The 25,820-nt window shown below is 47.5% G+C and overlaps 1 protein-coding gene across 1 annotated transcript in view; it reads left to right on the top strand.

Annotated features, from left to right (window-relative positions):
- The first annotated feature begins 9,288 nt into the window (after positions 1 to 9,288).
- FBP2 (fructose-bisphosphatase 2) overlaps positions 9,289 to 25,820 on the top strand; it is a 35,344-nt gene continuing 18,812 nt past the window's right edge. Inside the window, exons 1-3 of the mRNA XM_520718.7 lie at positions 9,289 to 9,558; positions 16,034 to 16,196; positions 18,696 to 18,788. Of these exons, the coding sequence (XP_520718.3) occupies positions 9,389 to 9,558; positions 16,034 to 16,196; positions 18,696 to 18,788 (426 nt within the window). The 5' untranslated portion in view covers positions 9,289 to 9,388. The remainder of the gene's footprint in view (positions 9,559 to 16,033; positions 16,197 to 18,695; positions 18,789 to 25,820) is intronic.

Raw genomic sequence — 25,820 nt, forward strand, 5'->3', positions numbered from 1 at the left:
GTCTCCCTTGCTTTGTGTCAAATAATAATGATGATGACAATAATAACTGCTGATGCATATGACATTAGATAACTCACTTAATCTTCACAATAACCCAATGAATCAGATACTCTGAATAATCCATTTTATAGATGACAAAATGGACGAGGAGAGGTGAAGTAATTGGCTCAAGGCTTCCAGCCGATGAGTGGCAGAGTGGGGACCTGAATGCAGGCAGCCTGGCCATTGTGAGCCAGCATACGGCTTCTCCTTCATGTCGTCCCGTTCAGGCCTGGCCCATCATTCCCCAGCCTTGTTCAGGATTGCAGCTGAGGAACCATGCAGCCTGAACATGGCGACTCACGCCCTCCTAGAAATGGGGGAGCTAATGGCTTAGTGGTGGTACCTGCATGTGACCCTCTGGCCTCCCAAACATGGATGTAACCATCTGAATCCCAAGTGAAAGTTTACTGTTTACCCAGTGGTGATTTTTCTTTTTCTTTCTTTCTTTTTTTTTTTTTTTTTTTTGAGGCGGAGTCTTACTCTGTCTCCCAGGCTGGAGTGCAGTGGTGCAATCTCGGCTCACTGCAACCTCTGCCTCCTGGGTTCAAGCGATTCTCCTGCCTCAGCCTCCCGAGTAGCTGGAATAACAGGCACCCATCACCACACCCAGCTAATTTTTGTATTTTTAGTAGAGACGGGGTTTCACCATATTGGCCAGGCTGGTCTCAAACTCCTGACCTCATGATCTGCCTGCCTCAGCCTCCCAAAGTGCTGGGATTACAGGTGTGAGCCACTGTGCCCAGCCACCCAGTGGTGATTTTTCTATAAAAGCACGGCACTTAACTCACAAAGCCTAATAGTTCCTACAATCTAGTTACCATAAGAAAAAGGATTCACTACAAGAACAGGGTTTAAGGAAATGCAATTTGTTGCAAGCAAGCAGGCTTCTCACTAAACTCTCTATAGAAACAGTTTCTCCCTCCGCTAACCCTGGTCTTACTGGACCAGAGTCCAAGATCGTGGCAAGCTCTGTCAGGCACTAAGTAACACCTGTGGCCCTCCTTGAGCTCTAGATATAAAATGGATCTATTCATATGATTCCACTTGGGAACTGAAAACAGGTGTGTATGTGAATCCTGCTTCTTCCCCTCCAAACACTCCCCATTCATTTCACATTTTCCCAGCAGGAAACTGATCTTGAGCATTGGATCTGCTTCTGCCCACTGACCAGACAGGCCCAAAGCCAATATTTCTCCACTCCAGCTGGGGCTGCCCTCTGGGAAAGTCCCCTGACGCACAAAGCACCTCTTGAGTTTTAAACTTCTTGTAACTCAGCTGGCTTCTGGTTCTCAAAGCATGAAGGGAGAGAAATACGGTCTGGGAGCCTTTTCCATATATATATCAGGGTGCAGTGGCTCACGCCTGTAATCCCAGCACTTTGGGAGGACAAGGCGGGCGGGCGGATCACAAGGTCAGGAGATCAAGACCATCCTGGCTAACACAGTGAAACCCCGTCTCTACTAAAAATATAAAAAATAGCTGGGTGTGGTGGCGGGCGCCTGTAGTCCCAGCTACTCAGGAGGCTGAGGCAGGAGAATGGCGTGAACCCGGGAGGCAGAGCTTGCAGTGAGCCGAGATCACACCACTGCACTGCAGCCTGGGCGACAGAGCGAGACTCGTCTCAAAAAAAATAAATAAATAAATAAAGAATGAGGGTCTTTGCAGATCTAATTAAAGTAAGGATTAAGATGAGATGAGCCTAGATTACCTACATTAGGATGGGTCCTCCTCTGAAGCCATGCATTTTTGTACAGGTTCATGACATGGCAGGAGCCTGGAGGCCTGAGCCACCGCCCTGTCGATGTCAGCCTGGGACCAGAAGGAGAGACAAATCTTTGCTGTGCTAAGCCGTGGGGATTTCAGGTTTATTTGTTGCTGCATGATAACATACGCTATCCTGACTAAACTAGACCAAGCTTGGCAATATTTTTAACCTCTCTGAGTCTCCCTTTCTTCATTTGCAAAATGTTAATTGTAATATCTATTGTAGTCAAGGCCATTTTCATCGTAGGTAACAGAAACCCATTTATTCTGCTAAAGCAGAAAGGCAATTTGTTGGAAAGCTTCAGGGGACTCTCATGAAACCTAGCACCCACTGCTTTCCTAACCCCGAGGACACACCCTTAGTCCGTCCTGGCATTGTCAGCCAATCCACTGTGTCTCCATGTCTCACACCAAGTTCCCCGGAGAAAAAAACCTGACGTCTTAGCTTGTGTCCAGTTAGCTGCAGCCATAGACCCGGGTCATATAAGACAAACGTGGCCTTGGGTTTTCTTTTTATGGGCGGGGCACACTTCTCTCTAAGATGGGGATCGTGGGCTGAGCAGATACCCTAAAGGGTCTGCCGTGCTGGAAGCAGAAATGCTGAGGTTTCATGAAAGAACGTTTGTTGAGATCACTGGAGACGGGGCATGGAAGGCATTCTAACAGAGTTTTGCTAACAGAGAATATGCTCTCAGCTAGTACTGTAGAGTCACAGCCCAGATCCTAGACTTCCGGTGGGGGCCCCGCCCTATGAACTGCCCTAAGACTGCCTTACTGTTCAGAGACTCTGTTTTCCTTACTACTTCTGCCCAGGCCTGTAAGGGCCTTTCACCAAGCACAGCAAGCCCATAAATAGCTCTGTGATAACCAATGCATCAGTGGCGCTGAAAAAAGCGTGAGCTGGACGCTGCCCCCCCTTCCTCTGGGCCTTCCAGATGCCCCGTGTGTCCACGCTGTTGTGTGCCCTGAAAGAACTTTGGCATTTGCTGAAAGGTCACCAGCTGCAATTTCAGATCATGTAGGTAACTCGAACTTCCAACATTTAAATGTAGCTGAAAGGGGCATGACAGCTGCACAGGTGCCAGCCTGGGCTGGAGGGTGGCAGAAATAGCAGGCCCTCCCTTGGATCCCTCTACGGGGGGAGCTGACTTATACATGGCACTGGCCAATCCCCCTCCCTCCTGATCCCCAAATTATCCAGGCTTCTGCTCATCCTTGACACCCACAGTGCCGGACAACCGGCGCCTCTCCAGAGATCTGCTCATAACACTGGCTTGTTTGTTTCACTTCCAATCTGTTGTGAACAGATATGTTAATAAAACATAATAAGCCGAGCGCAGTGGCTCACGCCTGTAATCCCAGCACTTTGGGAGGCCAAGACAGGCGTATCACCTGAGGTCAGGAGTTTGAGACCAGCCTGCCCAATATCGTGAAACCCCATCTCTACTAAAAATACAAAAGGTAGCCAGGCATGGTGGTGCGTGCCTGTAGTCCCAGCTACTCGGGAGCTGAGATTGGAGAATCACTTGAACCTGGAAGATGGAGGTTGCAGTGAGCCGAGATCGTGCCACGGCACTCCAGTCTGGGCAACACAGCGAGACTCTGTCTCAAAAAACAAAACAAAAAAACAAAAAGCATAATAAAAATAATTACAGGAGTGGCTAATAAGCACCTGCTCAACATCACTAATCATTAGGAAGATGCAACTACTCTAAGCCACAGTGAAATACCACCTCACACCCATTGGGATGGCTACTGTAAAAACAAACAAACAGAAAATAACAAGTGCTGGCAATAAGGTGGAGACCCTGGGACCCTTGTTCACTGCTGGGGAGTGTGAAATGGTGCAGCTGCTGTGGAAAATGATGCAGCAGTTCCTCCAGAAATTAGACAGTTACCATATGATCCTGCAGGTCCACCTCTGGGCACATCCCCGAGAGAATCAAAAGCAGGGCCTTGAACAGATGTTTGCACGCTGTGCTCATGGCAGCATTACTCACACTAGCCCAGAGGTGGAGGCAACCCAAGCGGCCATAGAGGATGAATGGGTGAACAGACTGTGGTGTGTCCATACCAGGGAATGCTGTGGAGCCTCAGAGAGGAGGGAACTCTGACCCATGCCACAGCATGCGGGGATGGTGAGGACATTGTGCTGAGTGAAATAAGCCAGTCGCAGCAGGACAGATACTGTATGGTCTATGAGGGACCCAGTGTAGCCAAATTCATAGAGACGCAGAATGGCAGGTGCCAGGGACTAGGTGTTGGGAGGGGGAATGGGGAGTTCTTGTTTAATGGGTACAGAATTTCAGTTTGCAAAATTTGAAATTGGGATTATGACTATAATTGGGGTCTAGAACTGTTCTATCATGCAAACCCCCATTGCCCTGTCCCCTCCCCACACCCCTACCCCTGGCAGCCATGAGAGCATGAGAGTTATCTGTCCCCACAGGTTTGCATTCTGGAGAATCCCCTACAAATAGAATGAGACTGTAGATACTCGCTGGAGACCACTGTCACTCAGCACAATGCCTCTGAGACTCGCTTAAGTGCCACACGTGACACTAGTGTTTGTGTTGTTAATAGTATTCCATTGTGGCCGGGCGCAGTGGCTCATGCCTGTAATCCCAGCACTTTGGGAGGCCGAGGCGGGTGGATCACGAGGTCAGGAGATTGAGACCATCCTGGCTAATATGGTGAAACCCCGTCTCTACTAAAAATACAAAAACAAAATTAGCCGGGCGTGGTGGCAGGCGCCTGTTGTCCCAGCTACTCAGGAGGCTGAGGAAGGAGAATGGCGTGAACCCGGGAGGCCGAGATCACACCACTGCACCCCAGCCTGGGCAACAGAGCGAGACTCCGCCTCAAAAAAAAATAGTATTCCATTGTATGGCTCTCCCAGTGTGTTTACCCATTCACTGTTAAGGAGATTTTGGGTGTTTGCAGTTTCTAGTTTAACTAGAACTGCTATAAACATCTGTGTGTGGGTTTTTGTGTGAATACACATTTTCAGCATTGTTTTGTGCCATCACAGGGGAAACCTTCTTTTTTTTTGTTTTGAGACGGAGTCTCGCTCTGTCGCCCAGGCTGGAGTGCAGTGGCACTATCTCAGCTCACTGCGAGCTCTGCCTCCTGGGTTCACGCCATTCTCCTGCCTCAGCCTCCCGAGTAGCTGGGACTACAGGTGCCCGCCACCATGCCCGGCTAATTTTTTTCTGTGTTTTTAGTAGAGATGCGTGTTAGCCAGGATGGTCTTGATCTCCTGACCTCGTGATCTGCCTGCTTGGGCCTCCCAAAGTGCTGGGATTACAGGTGTGAGCCACCGTGCCCAGCTGGAGACCTTCTTAATCAGATAACAACATTAGCTTCAAAACGAAACCTGAAAACTAATCAACCAGGCCTCCATCTTCACCCTGCAGTCATTTACTGGACCAGAACTTGGAAGATCCAGCCACTCTGTTTCTGTAGTGATGTCGAAGGAATCATCATTGGTTTCCCCATGTGAAAGGCAAAGCTTATTTGTTAATGGCAACATGACGTGTTAGGATCAAGGAAAGGTCCATTCCGCAGTTTTCACAACTCCCAGAGCTCTTGGGAAAGGAAGAGTTTTCCAAGTTTGATCCTCATGATATCAAAATTAAAATGTTCTTACCCAAAAGATGATAACTCCTGTTATTAGCTTATTATTATTATTAAACTGATACTGAGTGTCAGACGGGGTGAACAGATTAATACAAAGTGGCATCTCTATTTAGATGAGTCTTTCATTAAACAGGAACACACAGAGTAAAATACACTGGAATGGCCCTTTCTCCAGCTTCCAATAGGGAAGTTGGAATGATTATTGTGTTGGCAGTGGAGCACCTTCCAGAAGAAACATAAGCTAGAAATGATACCCAAGTCTTTACCTTACCCTTAGCAACGGACAGAAGTGAAGCCATTGCAGAAGGCTCTCTTGCTAATAACTTTTTTCCCCAGCATATTTCTCAATGTGACAGTATTGTTCTGAATGATGAAGGCAACCACTTTTCATTTGGATTCAGAAACACTTGGAAGCAGTGATAATATGTCTTTTCTTTTCTTCTTCTTCTTTTTTTTTTTTTTGAGATGGAGTCTCACTCTGTTGCCCAGGCTGGAGTGCAATGGTGCGATCTCGGCTCGCTGCAACCTCCGCCTCCCAGGTTCAAGCAATTCTCCTGCCTCAGCCTCCCAAGGAGCTAGGACTACAGGTGCACACCACCACGCCCAGCTAGTTTTTTGTATTTTTAGTAGAGACGGAGTTTCTCCATGTTAGCCAGTATGGTCTTGATCTCCTGACCTCGTGATCCGCCTGCTTTGGCCTCCCAAAGTGCTGGGATTACAGGCGTGAGTCACTGCACCCGGCCGAAAATGTGTGTTTTTAAAACTAAGTGAAGATAATACAGTTAGGGATCATGAAGTCTATTCCCTTTTTTTTTTTTTTTTTTTTTGAGACAGACTCTCAATGTCACCCAGGCTGCAGTGCAGTGGTGCTATCTTGGCTCACGGCAACCTCTGCCTCCCAGGTTCAAGTGATCCTCCCACCTCAGCCTCCTGAGTAGCTGGGACTACAGGTGCACGCCACTACACTGGCTAATTTTTGTATTTTTTATAGAGATGGGGTTTCACCATGTTGGCCAGGCTGGTCTTGAACTCCTGGGCTCAAGTGATCCCCCCGCCTTGGCCTCCCAAAGTGCTGGGATTACAGGTGTGAGCCACTGTGCTCAGCTGGATCTCATTTTTAAATTGAGGCATCTGAGTCACAGAGGGCTTTGATTCACAGCCCAGGCTTCTTTCCTTTGGGTATAGATTTAGCAATACTCTGGTCTGACCCAGGCAGATGTTCTTGTTTTATTATACACAGCGATCTCTCTTGTTAGAACTCGATTCTAAGCTCATGTCTTATTCTATGTTCTAATTGTGTTAACAGGCATATGTGCATTGTCGTGTATGGTGCTCAGTCATCTAGGGAGGAGGAGCATCCTAGAATGGGAGAAAGTATCACATAAGAGAAAGAACACTGACCTCAGGTAGCTCTGGGCTGAGATTCCAGCTAGTAGCTGTGTTATCCCTAGGAAGCCCTAGTTTCCTCATCTGTAAAAATAGCACTACTGGATCAAATAATTGGGTGGATTAATGTGTGCCACACACTGAGATAGAGGTGTCATCTCTCTCCATCTATCCATTCACCTCAGTGTTGAAAGTTGAAATAGATTGAATGAAAATCACAAAAAGGGTATGGGATCCTGTATTTGTTCTATTAAGAGGTAGCATATTTCTTGGTAAGTGAAGATAGACCCCCCCCACACCCCCGCTAAAAGAATTAGAACATTGTCACATAGCAGTTCCTCTTCTGGGGTTGTATCTTACTGAAGCACTTGCCCCAATATAAGGATGTTTGTTGCATTACTATTTGAGGAGCAAACTTACCTAAATTATCTGAATGTCCACAAGCTGGAATGATCCAAGCCTCTGTGTGCTGACTTGGACATCTTCCCATAATATTTGCTTTCTGGAACTAAAAAAATATATAAATAACATATATATATATTTGGGATCTTAAACCTGCATATTAAGATCTACTGGTAGATCTTAGTTTTATCTGAAAGTTTCCACATAAATTGTGAGCACCAATGCCCATCTCAACCATTTGGTTGCCCTCCTCAACCAGTTTGGTTGATCCAATGCCAGCGCCCAGCTCCCAATGCAGGCATCACCACACGACCCTGATCTGGCAGACGCTGTGCACAGGGACGTCTACGGGGGTGGGAGGATGGGTTCCAGGGAAACTGTTCTTTCTTAATAAAAGGGAACTGATGTGGTTGGAGCTGCCCTTGCTCCCCTCTTTGCATCTTCAACGTGGGCCAGATGTTCAGAACTGCAGTGACATTTTGTGCCCCCAGGATGCCAAGCAAGGGGCACAATCCAGCCAACCAAGGATGACAGAGACGAGACAGAGAGGGGTCCCAGTGGAACCAAGAACAGCTGAATGAACACCAGCCACCACCTCCTAGTGCACTCCTGGTCTATGAGGAAATAAACCCCCATGTGTAAATTGCTCTAGTTGTTCTATTTCTTGCAGCTGAACACATTCTAATCGACATAACTGTCAGGGGAAAAGACCTTCAGAGAAATGTGCATGTTCTACTGTTTTGTGAAATGAGATTATGTATGATTGCACAATAGTTGTGAGCACATTGGAAGACTGGAAGGGCGGCTGGGCGTGATGGCTCACGCCTGTAATCCCAGCACTTTGGGAGGCCAAGGCGGGCGGATCACGAGGTCAGTAGATCGAGACCATCCTGGCTAACATGGTGAAACCCCGTCTCTACTAAAAATACAAAAAATTAGCCAAGCGTCGTGGCAGGCGCCTGTAGTCCTAGCTACTCGGGAGGCTGAGGCAGGAGAATAGTGTGAACCTGGAAGGCAGAGCTTGCAGTGAGCCGAGATCACGCCACTGCACTCCAGCCTGGGTGACAGAGCAAGACTCCATCTCAGAAAAAAAAAAAAAAAAAAGACTGGAAGGGCAATAATAGGTAACAAAGTACTGAGCACCTACTATACTAGGTACATCTCATTGCAGCCACTCTATAAGATGGATGCTTCACGGTTATGCTCATTTAAGAGTGAGACAACTGAGGTTCCAAGGGGTTTAATAACTTTCTCAAATCATGCAACCAATAGATAGCTAGCTTGGGACTCAGCGCCAGGTCTGGCTGGCCCTAGAGAAAGTGCTTCCACCACCATATGCACCCCACCAGTGCCTACTGGCTGCACAGACCGCCACCAGCCCTAGTAGCAGTGATGGTGGGATGGGAGGATGGGCTGGTGGTGAGGAGGTTTGTCTTTATCCACTTCTTTAGTGTTTCCTTTTTAATAAGCAATTTTTGTTACAAAAGTGGACATCCAGAGATATTGACAAAATAACACTGGTGCCAGGAACTGTGCTAGGAATATAACAGTTTTCTTCCAGATCTGGATCTCTACTGTGGATATCCACTGGTCATACATGCCTACTGGAAATAAAAAGCATTCTTTCCTAACTTATTCCAAACCCTGGCTAAAGGAATTCTGGGGTTGCCATTATGTTACTATGTGACCTATGTCCCAGATAAGGAACCTGCGAATCTGCCACCTCCGCCCTCGGGAGAGCCAGGCCCTGCAGTCACTATATGTGAAGAATCCTTTGGAGCCTGGAATAAGAGGGTTTTATGCATCATTTTTTAATCAACTGGATTTCTCACCTCCCACCTGTGCCTAAATGGTGGCTTCTTGGTATCTTGAAAGGGGGTGCTCAGCAGGAGAAAGCAGCTCCATGTTTCTGGGCAGCCTGTCCTATTTACAGACTGCTGCGGCTCCCTGGCAGCTGCCACAGTCCCCGAGGCCAGAGGGAGTTCCTTGAGGGCCCCAGCAGTTGTTTGAGTCATGTGTTTGGGGCCCTTTTCCTTAGAGATCCTGGCAGGGCCAGCACAGATTTCTTATCGGCTTCCACACTGCGGAGCTGCAGCCCTCAGAAGTAAGCAAGGTTTCCTGCCAGGAGAAAAGGATTTGAAGCATTCCAGCCAAAATGACGGACAGAAGCCCCTTCGAAACCGACATGCTCACCCTGACCCGCTACGTTATGGAAAAGGGGCGTCAGGCCAAAGGGACTGGGGAGCTCACCCAGCTGCTGAACTCAATGCTGACGGCCATCAAAGCCATCTCCTCGGCTGTGCGCAAGGCTGGCCTGGCCCACCTGTGAGTCCTGGGGAGCAGGCATGGGGCACAGAGCACCCCAGGCCCAGGCAGGGGTGTGGGAGCTTCAGGTGCTTTGGCAAGAAACTGGGTCCAAAGCTTATTGGCCCTGTGTGCCCTAGATGGAAGCTGCATTTCAAGTTCCTATCATGTGTGCTTTGATAAAGGGGCCTTTGACTTGTTTTGAGAAAGGAACGAAAACATGCTATGAAGAAATACACATATAATTTTTCCAGTTATTATAATGATACCAAGTGCAGTGGCTTGTTGCATTAAAATATGTATTGTGTTATCATGACTTGTATTTGCACAGAGAGAGTCTCACTGGAACAAAGAAGTAGAGAGGTGACGTGAAATATCTTTTTATGCCTTTTGCAGACATGAGTGTTTTATTGTAATAAGTTTGCAAATATGTTAGGAGCTGGAAATTATTTACGACATAGGAAGCTTGGTAGAGCCCCTTCCTGCATCTGCTCTCTCATCATCTAAAGGAGTGTTTTGCTGGCTATGTGTTTTATTTCTTCTCTGTGACTCTCTCTTTATCTTCACCTCCACTTGGTGTGCAGGAAGCCGGGAGGTGCTAGTCCTGGGAGGGGAGCGCAGAGGTTTCTTCCACAGGGTTCTCTTTGGTGCTTTATCTGAGCACAGATGAGGCCAGGTTCACATTACACAGCTGATGGTCACAGCCCAGTGTCCAGTTTAAGTCTGTAATAAAAAGAACCCGGTGGCCAGGCACGGTGGCTCCTGCCTGTAATCCTGGCACTTCGGGAGGCCAAGGTGGGTGGATCATGAGGTCAAGAGATCAAGACCATCCTGGCCAACATGTTGAAATCCTGTCTCTACTAAAAATACAAAAATTAGTTGGGTGTGGTGGCGGGCGCCTGTAGTCCCGGCTACTCGGGAGGCTGAGGCAGGAGAATCGCTTGAACCTGGGAGATGGAGGTTGCAGTGAGTCGAGATCGTACCACTGCACTCCAGCCTGGGTGACAGGACGAGATTCCATCTCAAAACATACAAACAAACAAAACCCCAGCTTTCTTTGGGCTTCCCTTGTAGTAATTCCAGGGGAGGTCCTCTCAGGAGCTGAAGGAACACATATTTTGGGGATGAAAGAGACTCAAAATGAGGAGCTAACAAAGTCCAATCATTTAAAATATTTACTCTGAGCAATTAAGTGCTTTTAATACAAAAAGTGATAGCATTAGATTACAAGATGTAATTATCATTTGATCACCACAGACTGTATTTATTTAGGGGTGGTGACCCAGTAGCAGGACCCAGGTTAACGGTGCATTATCCTTGCTTTTTTCCTGTGGGTGGATGCTTCAGCTCTGTTTTTACCTCATTTGGCAATAACAGCCACGCTCTGCATTTAATCGCCTTCCAGAATGTGAGGGCAGGCGGTGCCCTGTTCTGCTCCTGTGGGTGACAGCCCTGCTGAGTGACGGTAGACAGGGACTTTGCCTCTCCCTGTGCGGACCCTGCTATCCTCAATGCGGTTGCCTGAGTCCATCTCAGGGTGATTCATCCACATAAATCGGGCTCCCCCTCTGTGCAGGGCTCTTGGCTAGGCAGTGGCTGCCATGGTAGGGGTCTTGCTTATCTGCTGCAAAACTCTGACTTTATGGCGGTTGAGCAAGGAGACAAAGTGGCCCTAGGAACTGGATAATTGAGGTGCTTATTAATTTGGCATTTCCTACCGTGTGATAATGGGCGTGATTTACTCTTGCTAGGACCTTAGATTCCTTTTGTGAAATGGAGAAGATAGTAGCATCCCTAACTCTTAGGGTTGTTGCAGAGTTAGCGAGCGCATGTGATGACGACTTCAACTGTGCCGGCCCCGTAAGACACGCACAGTGCCTGTCACTACCGCGGTTCCAAGCCCAGACCAGATTTGCCTGTGCCTGAGCCGTCAATGACCACTGGGTGGCAGGCGCAGCCAGTGGAAGCCTCTGGGCAGCTGAGGCAGGGTCCTGGGGCCAACAGGGGCCCCATATCCCAGCTGGGACCCCATATTCTGCCAAGTCAGACAGCAACCTTCCCTGGCCCCTGTGTAACAGACACCCAGGGAGGCAGCAGGGGAAGCCCAGTGGCTAGAAATTCTTTCTGTCTAAGAAGACACTTGGATTATTTTTAAAAAGACCCTGGCATTGTTTCTCAGGAAGGGAAAAGGTGGTGTTCCATCCTGCAGCAGCCAGGCTGTGTGTGGCCTGTCTCACACTCCCACTGAGAGGTGACAGCGTGCTGGCAGTCCTCAGAGCCCTCGCTTGCTCTCAGCACCTCCCCTGCCTGGGCTCCCACTTTGGCGGCATTTGAGGAGCCCTTCAGCCCCCCACTGCACTGTGGGAGCCACTTTCTGGGCTGGCCAAGGCTGGAGCCCACTCCCTCAGCTTTCAGGGAGGTGTGGAGGGAGAGGCGCGAGCGGGAACTGGGGCTGCGTGCGGCGCTTGCGGGCCAGCTGGAGTTCTGGGTGGGCGTGGGCTTGGCGGGCCCCGCACTCGGAGCAGCCAGCCAGCCCTGCTGGCCCCCGGCAATGGGGGACTTAGCACCCGGACCAGTGGCTGCGGAGGGTGTACTGAGTACCACAGCAGTGCTGGCCCACTGGCGCTGCGCTCGATTTCTCGCCGGGCCTTAGCTGCCTTCCCGCGGGGCAGGGCTCGGGACCTGCAGCCCGCCATGCCTGAGCCTCCCATCCACTCCATGGGCTCCTGTGCGGCCCGAGCCTCCCCGACGAGCGCCACCCCCTGCTCCACGGCGCCCAGGCCCATCGACCACCCAAGGGCTGAGGAATGCGAGCGCACGGGGCAGGACTGGCAGGCAGCTCCACCTGCAGCCCCGGTACGGGATCCACTAGGTGAAGCCAGCTGGGCTCCTGAGTCTGGTGGGGACGTGGAGAGTCTTTATATCTAGCTCAGGGATTGTAAATACACCAATCAGCACCGTGTGTTTAGCTCAAGGTTTGTGAGTGCGCCAATCGACACTCTGTATCTAGCTGCTCTGGTGGGGCCTTGGAGAACCTGTGTGTGGAAACGCCGTATCTAACTAATCTGATGGGGACGTGGAGAACCTTTGTATCTAGCTCAGGGATTGTAAACGCACCAATCAGCACCCTGACAAAACAGGCCACTCGGCTCTACCAATCAGCAGGATGTGGGTGGGGCCGGATAAGAGAATAAAAGCAGGCTGCCTGAACCAGCATTAGCAACATGTTTGGGTCTGGTTGCACGCTGTGGAGGCTTTGTTGTTTTGCTCTTGCTACTGCTCACTCTTTGGGTCCACACTGCTTTTATGAGCTGTAACACTCACCGCGAAGATCTGCAGCTTCACTTCTGAGCCCAGCGAGACCAGGAGCCCACTGGGAGGAACGAACAACTCCAGATGCGCCACCTTAAGAGCTGTAACACTCACCGCGAGGGTCCGTGGCTTCATTCTTGAAGTCAGTGAGACCAAGAACCTACCAATTCCGGACACACCACCACCACCCAGGCAGGGGACCGCAAGCCCCTGGCTCCTTTTGGGGAGATATTTCTAGCAAGGGCTCCGTGAATGCAATTTAAAAGTTATGAGAGTCTCCTTTCCCCCTTTTTCTTTCCTCTTCTCCTTATGGTGGGAACAAGAGAGGCTGGAGTGCCCGCCCGGAGCCTCTCCTTGGCTTTCTTATGGCCCTGGGGGATCATTCCTTTAGAGACTGTGTTAGTGAGCTTTAGTGCCAGTCAGAACTCTGGAAGATACTGTCCTACGGGCTAGAGAGCCCCTTTCACCCATCATCTCAGGTGAAGCTGTTGCCGGGAACTCACATCTCCTGGTGAGTTTCCATTCTTTCCAGGAGGAGGAGTGCTGCCCAGTACCTGGAGAGAGGGTGCAGGGGGTCGGCTGAGGGGTGGGGTTAGGCGGATGAGGGGGCATTTGCAAAGCGCAGGGTAGAGGCTGTTTCTCAGTCTGCCCACCACAGGCCTGGGCCCGCTGTTCATTCTCCAGTGGCAAGTGCATTCAGATTCCATATCGAACCAGGGCCTGCGTTTGTGGTCCCCTGAAACTCAGATGCAGTCAACCTAGTTTTGTTGCTGCTGTTGCTTGCTTGCTTTTGTCTTGACAGGAGGCACAGTCTTTGGGGTGAGGCTGGTAGGAGTGTTTTCCAAGACAGCTGACGGCTCACGTCATGGTTCCTCAGACACCAAATGATGTGCTGTGGGTGGGGGTTGGTGTTGTGGGGTGAGGTGGGGGTGCCGTTCAGGGAAGAGGGTGGGAAATGAGTTTGTCCCCAGCTTAAGGTAGATCAGTGGTTCTCAACCCTGGCTACCTGTTAGAACCACCTGAGATTTCCTTCAGCAAATAAATAGCATTCACATCAGTAGGCAAAGGAAATTCCTTTCTTGCCATCCTTTCCTCATAACTCAGTGAGCAGACATGGAGCATGGGCTGTGTGTCTGGGCACTGCAGAAATAGACAGAAGGACGGATCCTGCCCTCTGCAAGCAGGTCATGCAGCAGGAAGCCAGTCCGTGAGTGTGGTGAACACTGAGGAGGGATGATGGGGTGTTTCTGGTGTGTGGGGCCCACTTGAGAGGACCAGGGAGGCGTCCCAGAGAGGAAAAGGAGGAATAGCAGGAAGAAAGCTGGGCAGAGAGCACTGCTGTGGTGGGAACACCATTAGTGAAGGCGAGACGGACCAGAGCCGCTTGCTGGGTGCTGGCCCAGGGACATCTGTTGGAACGTGAGAGGGTGGCGGGGTGGCTGAGCCTTGCTGTAGTGGTGCAGGGTGGACACATGAAGGATACGGCTTCCCTCAGAATGGAAAAAAAAAAAAATCCTGCCATTGTGGAAGCTCACAGACAATAAACAGAACCTAGATGGTGGTCAGGGCAGAGGAGAAAATGCATCGAGTAAGATGTTGGGGACCAGGGAATGCTGCTCCAAACAGACGGCCAGAGAAGGCACCACTGAGAGATGATCCTTGAGCCAAAGCTTGACTGGGGTGGCCGCCACATGGCTCTTGAGGAAGAGTGTCCCAGGTGGGGCAGCAAGGCCACTGGGCAGTCAGTCACAAGGCAGGTGTGTGCCTTGGAGGTTTCAGAGGCTGGGGCTGGCCCTGTGAGGATGAGAGAGATGGGCAGCCATGCCAACCCGGGCGCAGAGATTCCACAGTGGTGCCTGACACCCACTTGTGGGGACTTGGATTTTGCCTCTGGGTAAGACTGGGGGGCGGGCACTTTAGGAGGACCCCTCCTGCTGGTGTGTTGAGAACCCCCTGAAGGGGTGAGGGTGGAAGTGGGGAGACCTTTGCATATGAGCTCTAAAACCCAAAGCCTCTAGATAGAATTATTTTGAGGGTCTCCCTCCATCGCTCAGGCTGCAGTGCAGTGGCGTGATCACAGCTCACTGCAACCTCCACCTCCCCAGGCTTAGATGATCCTTTCATCTCAGCCTCCCAAGTAGCTGGGACTACAGGTGTGTGCCACCACATCCAGCTAATTTTTGTATTTTTTTTGTAAAGACAGGGTCTCACTGTGTTGCCCAGACTGGTCTTGAACTCCTGGGCTCAAGCGACCTACACGCCTCGGCCTCCCACAGTGCTGGGATTACAGGCACGAGGCCCTGGCCCTGACTGGCATAGAATTCTCGTAGTAGCACTCTCTTATACTGCTTGGGATGGCAGTGAAGAAAAAAATGAAATAAGTCTGCCGCCACATTTCCTTCTCAGTTCAAGTAACACCAAGTTACCACAGGGCAATTTTAATTCATTCCAGCAGGGCACTGTGTGAGGACAATCCGCAAAGACGAAATTCCAGGGCTTGGCCGGGCACGGTGGTTCATGCCTGTAATCCCAGCACTTTGGGAGGCTGAGGCGGGTGGATCACCAGGTCAGGAGATCAAGACCATCCTGGCTAACATGGTGAAACCCCGTCTCTACTAAAAATACAGAAAAAAATTAGCCGGGCGTGGTGGCGGGCGCCTGTAGTCCCAGCTACTCGGGAGGCTGAGGCAGGAGAATGGCGTGAGCCCAGGAGGCGGAGCTTGCAGTGAGCAGAGTTCGTGCCACTGCACTCCAGCCTGGGCGACAGAGCAAGACTCCGTTTCAAAAAAGAAAAAAAGGAAAAAAGAAAAAACAAATTCCAGGAGCTGGAGGCCACGGTCCTTTACTTTTGGAGTCCTCAGTTATGGCAATGGGTCTGATTTGATGAGCCCCCCCGTCTGCTCCATCTCCCCGTGCTGAGCCTGGGTTTGTGTTTTAGTGAGACTGAATCCTGGGTCATCTCATTAGAAGGCTAAGAAAATATGACAACGACTCCAAGGTGTAAGGGAGGCAAGGCTGAGAGGCATCCTGCGAGGCATAATCGCCTTCTTCTGCACGTGTGACTTGGAGACTCCAGAGACACAGAACGAGAGGGGACTGCACTGCTGGCGTTTTAGGGTCCCGGGCTCTTTGCTGGAGTTAAGACCCCCTAGTGACTTCCTCATTCAGCCTTTTGTCTTCTCAGGTATGGAATCGCAGGAAGCGTGAACGTGACGGGAGATGAGGTGAAGAAACTGGACGTGCTATCCAATTCTCTGGTGATCAACATGCTCCAATCCTCCTATAGTACCTGCGTCCTGGTCTCAGAAGAGAATAAGGACGCCATCATCACCGCCAAGGAGAAGAGGGTGCGTCATGGGGCTGCGGTAACCGCTCGCCAGTAGATGATGATACCGAGCCGGAAATAAGCCGCCTTGCTTTTCTTTAATTCCCAGGATTCTCCTCTATTTCTTAACATTTGTTTTCTGGAAACAAAGGATTGCATACTTCTCTACTTGGAAATCTTGTGCTGTCTAGAGAAAGAAGACTCCACAGTAGGACAGTGATTCATTCAGGAAATAGTTCAGAGTGATGCAGGAACCGCCTCAGTGGGCGCTTGTTCGTGGCTGTTCACTTAATCAGTAACAGCCAGATTTTTGGGGGCTTAACCTTGTGGAGTCCAGGGAAGAGCTGTACTGTACAGCCTCTCACTGCCCCGCCTTCTCATTCCACCCCCGCCCCCAGCCGGCACTTTGCGAGGGGTTACAGTTTCAGCAGAGATTTCTTTGTGCCTGACAAGCTGTTAGACTGGTCCAGAAACAAAACCACAAGCCTCCTGTGCTCTTGCCTCGTAGGATGGTGAAGTCAGTGAAGGAAGGCATGGCTGGGGAGGGTCTGCATTCACTATGGGTTCACACACAGCTTATTATACAGAGAGGTTTGCCAATGGCCAAAAGTTTCAATCAATGTTCAGCTGCAATATAGTCAATAGACAAGAGGCCATTTCTTTGTGATTAGCTGGAGGAATGGAAAAGAATTTAAAGTAAAGCCAAATTAATTTAACCTCTGCTCTATGCCAGGTACTGCACAAGGCACTTTTGCCCTCGTCTCACATAATTTTAGCTACATCACACCTATTACTTCCAACTTTCAGTTTCAGTTGATATGACTCTTGTTTCTCTCACCAGTCTGATCTACCATTGTCTTCTCCGATTGGCCTGAGCCACATAGCCACATAGGTCTTCATGTCAGTTCCTTTATTTATTTATTTTATTTTTTTTGAGACGGAGTCTTGCTCTACTGCCCGGTTGGACAGGCTGGAGTGCAATGGCGCAATCTCAGCTCACTGTAACCTCTGCCTCCCGGGTTCAAGCAATTCTCCCGCCTCAGCCTCCTGACTAGCTGGGATTACAGGCATGCGCCACCACGCCCCGCTAATTTTTGTGTTTTTAGTAGAGACGGGGTTTCGCCATGTTGGCCAGGCTGGTCTTGAACTCTGACCTCAGGTGATCCACCCACCTCAGGCTCCCAAAGTGTTGGGATTACAGGCGTGAGCCACCATGCCTGGCCCGTGGCAGCTCTTGAATACTCCAAACCTGCTGATCTCTCTGTCAAAAATTCTTTCTAGGATGGGCGCGGTGGCTCACGCCTGCAATCCCGGTGCTTTGGGAGGCTGAGGTGGGAGGATTGCTTGAGCTCAGGAGTTTGAGACCAGCCTAGGCAACATAAAGATACAAAAGATAAAAATTTAGCTCGGCATGGTGGTGTGCACCTGTAGTCTCAGCTACTCGGGAGTCTGAGGTGGGAGGATTGCTTGAGCCCAGGATCTCTAGGCTGCAGCGAGCTCTGACCACACCACTGCACTCCATCCTGGGCAACAGAGTGAGACTCTGTCAAAACAAAACAAAAACAAGAAAACAAAACAATTTTGCTTTCTAGGTCTCTGTGTGTTTCTTCATTCCTTAATTTTAGTCAGGCCTGTCATCCAATGTGACCCCCCTCATGGCTCTCCAGCCCCCAGCCTGCGTGGGTTTTCCTTAGGGCACGTGCCACAGCCTGCTTGTGTGTGTCCTGACCTGTGTGCTCTCTGTTCTCCCACTGGAATGTCAGTGCCATGAAATCCAGCCTTGCTGCCGGGATCGCTGACCCCCCGGAAACAAACCCCAGGGCCTTGAACACTTCCCAGCATATGCTGAAAGCTCAACATGTATCTGCTGAAAGCATGCATGCATGAATGAATGGGCTAAATTGGATTTTTTTTTTTTTTTAAATTGGATTATTATAGAGATGTTGGGGAATTTCCAAGTTTACAAATTATCTAACTTTTCTTTTCTACTCTGGATGAGCAAGGAAAAAAAACAGGAAACAAAGCTCAAATGAAGCTAGGCCACTACTCACTGGAAAGTCAGGGAAAACTAAATCAAGTGGAGGGAGAAATGACCCTCATTTCTCTTGAAGTTGCATTACCTGTGTTTAATTGGCCTGGGGGTTCCGGTCCCCATCACTAAGGGTCTCTCGTGACCTTGCACACAGGGGGCTATAAAAAGGACCTGGGGCTTCCCTTGGTGGCTTGAGCTGCCTGTGACAGCAGAGTGGGTGGGTGTGGGGGACGTTGGTCTCTCAAGACACACCCACTTTATCTTCTGGTCTTCGCATCAGACAGGCGAGATGGATACAAAACCCAGAGGAGTATTTGTGTATAAACTGGCACCTGCCCTCCATAAGTCATGGTGTTTTTTGATAAAGATATGCTGTGGTTCTCAATCTCTTTTCGATGTGGTGTACTCTGCCACGCACAGCCCTGACACAGAGCAATTGTGCTAATGGGAAGATGTGCTGACCAGTTGGTGCTTTCCTCTCTGATTTAGGGGAAATACGTGGTCTGCTTTGACCCACTGGATGGATCTTCCAATATTGACTGCCTGGCCTCCATCGGAACCATCTTTGCCATCTATAGAAAGGTGAGTAGACAGGCTGACATTTTACACCTCCTTCCTGTGGTGGTCTCTGGAAGGTTCCTGGGCTAACAGCTGTGTGTTTGGAGTCCTACCCTCTGTCTTCCCACTAACGAGAAAAGCCACTGTAGGCAAACCACCAACTTTTCTCTGCCTGGGGCTCCTCATTAGAAGAACTGGATTGGTGATTCTTCCTCTGCCTACTTTCTGGCATTCCTGGGAGGGTAACACAGAAGGACAGCTGAGATCTTGTTTTGAAAGTCTGGGTGCAACACAAATGTCAGACATGGCATTAGGTTCCAGGTGGCATTCTGAATCTCTGACATCCTCTCCCCCTCTTGCCTCATCTCTGCTGTCCGCAGCCACAGAAAGTTTTCTGCTAACACTCATTGGATTAGATTGAACTAATCTAACCTGGAAGGTCCACGGTGATCTCCCTATTTGAAATCCGAACCCCTGAGTACACCTGAAAAGTCTTTGTTGCCATGCAATGCTGGGTATTCACAGATCCTGGGGACTGGCATATCTTTTGGGCCATTCTGCCTACCCTGAAATCCTAGCAACAGAGAGCTGGGTGGGTTTGTGACATCCAGCAGGACTAGAAACTTCACAATTCAGAAAACTTGTCCTTCATTCCATATAAAGTATACAATGGCAATAAAATCCATAGCAACCTTGCCAGCTGCGGTGGCTCACGCCTGTAATCCCAGAACTTTGGGAGGCCGAGGCGGGCGGATCACTTGAGGCCAGGAGGTCGATACCAGTCTGGGAAACATGGTGAAACCCCGTCTCTACTAAACATACAAAAATTAGCCAGGGTGATGGTGCACGCCTGTAATTCCAGCTACTCAGGAGGCTGAGGCACGAGAATTGCTTGAACCCAGGAGGTGCAGGTTGCAGTGAGCTGAGATCATGCCACTGCACTCCAGCCTGGGTGACAGAGCAAGACTCGCTCTCAAACAAACAATCCATAGCAACCAAAGAGAACAATAAGCAGAGTGCCAGTTACATTGTATTTGAGAGTCTTCTATGTATTAGGAAGTTGATTAAACTGTGCTCTTACAGAGTCTTGAGATAGGGAATCTATGGCAGAAATATGAGTATTTAAGTCCTGTATAGTGTGGGTTATATTGTGAGAATAATCTGGTAGATATCTAATTCTCAGCCTTAATTCATGCACAAGTGTTGCCTTGGGTTGTAGTTAGGATATCTAAAGCCATATGATTTAAAGACATTGTGGGTTTAAGACATAGTAGCAGTTTGCTTTTCTGTGTCTTGTGGGGCTGAGGGTATGTTTTGGGCATTATTCAGGAAGTATGTACAGCACTTAGTTTTACTTATACTTCATGGTCCCCACTGTCAATTATATCTGGGGTTCCTGTGGGGCTTGACAACAGGTTGGCAAAATATACGTATTTAACAGGCTGGGCATGGTGGCTCATGCCTGTAATCCCAGCATTTTGGGAGGCTGAGGTGGGCGGATCACCTGAGGTCAGGAGTTTGAGACCAGCCTGGCCAACATGGTGAAACTCCATCTCTACTAAAAATACCAAAAATTAGCTGGGCATAGTGGCGGGCGCCTATAATCCCTGCTACTCAGGAGGCTGAGACAGGAGAATTGCTTGAACCCGGGGGCAGAGGTTGCAGTGAGCTGAGATTGTGCCATTGCACTCCAGCCTGCGCAACAAGAGTGAAACTGTGTCTCAAAAAAAAAAAAAAAGGCGGGGGGCTGGGCAGGGTGGCTCATGCCTGTAATCCCAGCAATTTGGGAGGCCGAGGCAGGCGAATCACGAGGTCAGGAGATCGAGACCATCCTGGCTAACATGGTGAAACCCCGCCTCTACTAAAAATACAAAAAAATTAGCCGGGCGTGGTGGTGGGTGCCTGTAGTCCCAGCTACTTGGGAGGCTGAGGCAGGAGAATGGCATGAACCCAGGAGGCAGAGCTTGTAGTGAGCCAAGATCGCGCCACTGCACTCTAGCCTGGGTGACAGAGCGAGACTCCGTCTCAAAAAAAAAAAAAAAAAATTAGCCAAGAGTGGTGGCATTTGACTGTGGTCCCAGCTACTCGGCTGAGACATGAGAATTGCTTGAACCTGGAGGTGGAAGTTATAGTGAGTTGAGATTGCACTGCTGCACTCCAGCCTGGGCAACAGAGCAAGACTCCCTCTCAAAACAAACAAACTATACAAACACACACACACACACATGCACACACATATTTAACAGATTATAGGAGGAGCTATGAATATTTATGAAGATGGTCCTGACATATGTGTATTGAATAAATATGCATGTATGACCCATGTTTATTTTGGGGTGGAATGTATTCCATTTAGGTCCTGTATATCAAAAGATCTTTCTAGGACATAAAGGCACACAGTGTGTGCTTTCTGTAAACTGGCCAGACCTAGCCCATGGTTGGTGGTCTTTTATCAGGAGAGCTACTGAAATTTAGTCTTTCGTCTAACTAAAGCTGTAGTCTTGGCTGGTGGAACAAGAGGCTGGGGGTGAGTTAATCAGCTGATCTTAAGGCCAGCGATTGTTTGGCTGCTAGAGAAAAAGAAAAACCTATGGCAGTTAGGACATGGTTTCCTCTTCAAAATAGGAGTGAGTGACTAACCCTTGCCTGGCGTGGCCTTAGGTCCCGTTTCTAACTGGGTATTTTATTGTGACAAACAGCCTATTTTGTCAATCTTAGGGTTTTCAGTTGTGCCTAATTCCAAAAAGTGGGGGAAGGTATAGGGAGGCATGTCTGATCCCGCTTCCTGCCATGGCCTGAACTCATTTTTCAGTTTATCTGGGGATTTCCTTCGGCCAAGAGGCAGGTCCATTCAGTCTGTTGAGAGGCTTAGGATTTTATTTTAGTTTATATTCTCCCTTCTTTGTCAAGGTATTCCAGGGGCAGTATTGATGGCCAAGCCTTTATTTTGTCCCATGCGGATGCTGGGGTGGTATGGTTACCTTCCCAGGGTCCATCATGTTCCTTGATGGGACCCCTATGGCCCAGGGACTTAGAGTCAAAACAGTGGAAGCCAGTTAAATGTTCCAGGCCAAATGGGAATGGAGGTGGCCAGGCATTCATTAACCTTAAAACCCCTTTTAAGCAATGTAAAAGCCAAAAACCCAAAGCCAAAAGGCAAGCTTCCAAAATTGACCTATCTACAAATCTATACATCGAGCTACTGTGAGCTTGGCTAGTAGCACTTAGCTGCACAAAACACAAGCATTTTGTTCAGCTGTTGAAGCCTCTCTGTGTCCGTCCTGGATTTGGAGGCTCTGAATTAATTTGATCCCATAAGACTGGCCCTTACTATCTCAGATGCTCACTTCTTCCACGATAGTCTTTAGGCCTGGGGGATTGAATAGTTTCAATTCTGGAGGTAAAACAAAATACAAAGAATTAGTAATGTTTTAAAGTATCATAAGCCCAGCCTAGTTCTGAGAATGACAGGAAAGGAGGCTTATAGGTAGTTAAGCATTTTAATTATTTGGTATTAAGGCATAGAATAAATCATATTACTTTAGACAGAGGCAAAATTAATAAATTAATCTTACTGGTTTTGACTACAAGGCTGTCCTTGTGTCTCATTAAAGCAGGTGACTTTGATTGTCACCTTTGCCTGGATCCAGAGACAAGGCTTTGGTTGGCTTGAGTTTGGTATCAGATACTGGCAGGAGCCAATGCCTTCTTTAGATGAAATATGTGCACCCAGGAGTCAAAGCCCTGTAACTTAACTGCACAAGGATTTGTTAATAGTACCTGATAAGGGCCTTTTTTAGGGACTAGAGGTAGTGATACTAGAGACTTTGACCTGTCTGGAACCTGTAAAATGATTTTAAAACCTAGTGGTGATTAATTTTTATAGCTTTGGTAAACCCCAGCAGCAAGTCAGAAACTTAATTTAGGATTCAATTTTGAAAAAGTTAAAGATGTTAAAAGGCTCAAAACAATTGATTAAAACAGAACTGTAGGTCATTGTTAAACAATAGTTGCTCATTTAACCAGAGTGATAATTGAAAGATTTAAAAGGCAATCCAGGCTGGGCATGGTGGCTCACACCTGTAATCCCATCACTTTGGGAGGCTGAGGCAGGTGGATCACTTGAGGCCAGGAGTTCAAGACCAGCCTGGCCAACATGGCTAAACACTGTCTCTGCTAAAAATACAAAAATTAGCTGGGCATGTTGGACCAGCCACTTGAGAAGCTGAGGCATGAGAATCACTTGAACCTAGGAGGCGGTGGTTGCAGTGAGCTGAGATTGTGCCACTGCACTGCAGCCTGAGCAACAGAGCAAGATTCTGTCTCAAACAAACAAACAAACAAATAAATAAAAGGCAATACAGAACGTTATATGGTTGTACAAACTTTAACCCTTTTAGATCTCAACTTTTCTAAGCAATTAAAACCTAATAAAGACAACATAGGAATTATTTTGATAAAATGTAAAATGTTGTTTCTTAAGTGAATTACCAGACAGGGAAAGAAAAACCTGCAGTGTAGCTGCTTCTCCTTAGGGGAAGCCTATTTGGATAACCTGGAAGTCAAACTGGGAGTGTATCAGGGAAATAGATAATTCTCAGTAACTGCATGAGAAGCTTTCTAATCATATTGACAAATTTAGACATATCAAGGAAAGTACAGAATCAAGTAATAATGTAGGAAAATATTGCTTTTCTAGACCTTTAAGATAAAATGTTTTAGTGCCAGGCCATAATAATAAAATTGGAGGAAAAAGATCACAAGAGTTGAGGAAAAAGCTGAATGAGAGAGTTATCCTCTCAGGCCTTCTCAAGGGGAGAAAAAGCTGAAAGCAGCAAGACACAGCAAAGCCAAACTTCTGAGATATGATTCTGAGAAGTTTTTAAGAGAAAGAGGTTATAAAAGTAAAATTTCTTGTTATTAGGAGCAAATAAATACCTTAAGACAGACAACCTTGCTTTAAACATAGGGGGCTATTATAAATAATCCCCTTTTAATTATAGGTAACTTAATCACATGCAAAATTCTTTTATAAATTCTCCACAAACTTTAATACAATTTATACAAACCATTTATGACATGCTTAAACTTTTTGACTTGTCCTGAATTTTGTTTCTTTAGATATCAGTCATTATTTTTAGGACAAGAATTTACCATACAACTTTTTTTTTTTTTTTTTTTTTTTTTTTTTTGAGACAGAGTCTCACTCTGTCGCCCAGGCTGGAGTGCGGTGGCATAATCTCGGCTCACTGCAAGCTCCGCCTACTGGGTTCACACCATTCTCCTGCCTCAGCCTCCTGAGTAGCTGGGACTACAGGCGTCCGGCACCACGCCCGGCTAATTTTGTGTATTTTTAGTAGAGACAGGGTTTCACCGTGTTAGCCAGGACGGTCTCCATCTCCTGACCTTGTTATCTGCCCGCCTTGGCCTCCCAAAATGCTGGGATTACAGGCATGAGCCACCGTGCCTGGCCAAGTTTTTTTTTTAATATATAAAATTATTCTCTCTTTTAAAATAACCTTTTTTTTTTTTTTTTTTTTTGTGACAGAGTCTCTCTCTGTTGCCCAGGCTGGAGTGCAGTGGTGCAAGCTCCGCTCACTGCAAGCTCCGCCTTCCGGGTTCACGCCATTCTCCTGCCTCAGCCTCCCGAGTAGCTGGGACTACAGGTGCCCGCCACCACACCCAGCTAATTTTTTGTATTTTTAGTAGAGACTGGGTTTCACCGTGTTAGCCAGGATGGTCTCGATCTCCTGACCTTGTGATCCGCCTGCCTCAGCCTTCCAAAGTGCTGGGATTACAGGCCTGAGCCACCACGTCCAGCCTATAAAATTATTTTTACAATACGAATACAATTCATAGAATTATATAGTCATTAGAATTTTTATTTCTACTAACTTTAAATTTTAGTGGAAACTTAGTAAGCAAGAAGTCCTGAACGGTTTGTCAGATGTTAGCATTTTATAGATGAAGTCATTTCACAATTTGAGAACCATGTTTTCCCATATTTTATTGTAAATTAGTGCCATAATTTATTATAATTTTTAAAAAATTAGAAGTAAACCAGACATCCAATAAGCATTTATTATTTAATTTAAAATAATTTTAAGATTTTAAATTACAGAAAAAATTCACTTAAAAAACATATTTCATTTATGTGTATTTAATTTTTTAATCTTTAAGTTTATCTAGATTCTTTCTGAAAACAGATATTATACAAAGTTAGTCATTATTTAAAGTTATTTCCCTGTTAACCATTTTAAAAGTCCGAACATTAGGTGAACACCTAAGTAAGAACCTCAAAGTTAAATCCATGGTCATTTTGCCAATAACTCAGAGGATTCAGTTGCTTTCATTGAACTAACAATCCTAACTTAGTCTTATTTGTCAAAAAAATTACACAAAGATTACTCTGTGTTTGGCTGGGTTATAATCTTACAATCTTTGCGCCAAACCCTGACACTTTAAACATTTAGCAGAGACAAATATAAAATTTATTTGCTTAGACACAAATGTATGCTGATGATTCTGAAGGCATTTTTGTTTTTATTTTACTAATAATTTTTGAAGCCAGTTTTATTTATCAAAGATTCATGCGAACTTGGAAAGCATTTGAACTTAATTTATGTGTACTCACTTACTTATAAGCCAATTTGGTAGCATGCTAGACACGACACAGAACATAACTATAACATGTACATTACATAAACATATCTAAACATGTATACATCCATACACAAACAAAGGTCTAAGAGCTTTTATCTGAGAACTCTAATCATGAGATAGCATCACAAACTCACTGACCTATAAAAGCTGGCTTCAAGTTATTTTTCTGACAAAATTGGAAGCTGTCCACGTGGCTAACTTTGTTTGCCCTGATAGGTAATCCAAGGAAAGCTGGCAGCCAAAATTTGGGGTAAAGCAGTCTCTATGGCAGTTTGGGTTTTTTTCTTTTTAAATCTTTTACCCCTTTTTGCTATTCAGTTTCAAATGAGTTTTCAATGTTTATATTCAATTTAGACCATAAATATTTTTTACAATAAAATATGGGAAAACATG

Source organism: Pan troglodytes, chromosome 11, assembly GCF_028858775.2.
Source record: "Pan troglodytes isolate AG18354 chromosome 11, NHGRI_mPanTro3-v2.0_pri, whole genome shotgun sequence".
NCBI lineage: Eukaryota > Metazoa > Chordata > Mammalia > Primates > Hominidae > Pan > Pan troglodytes.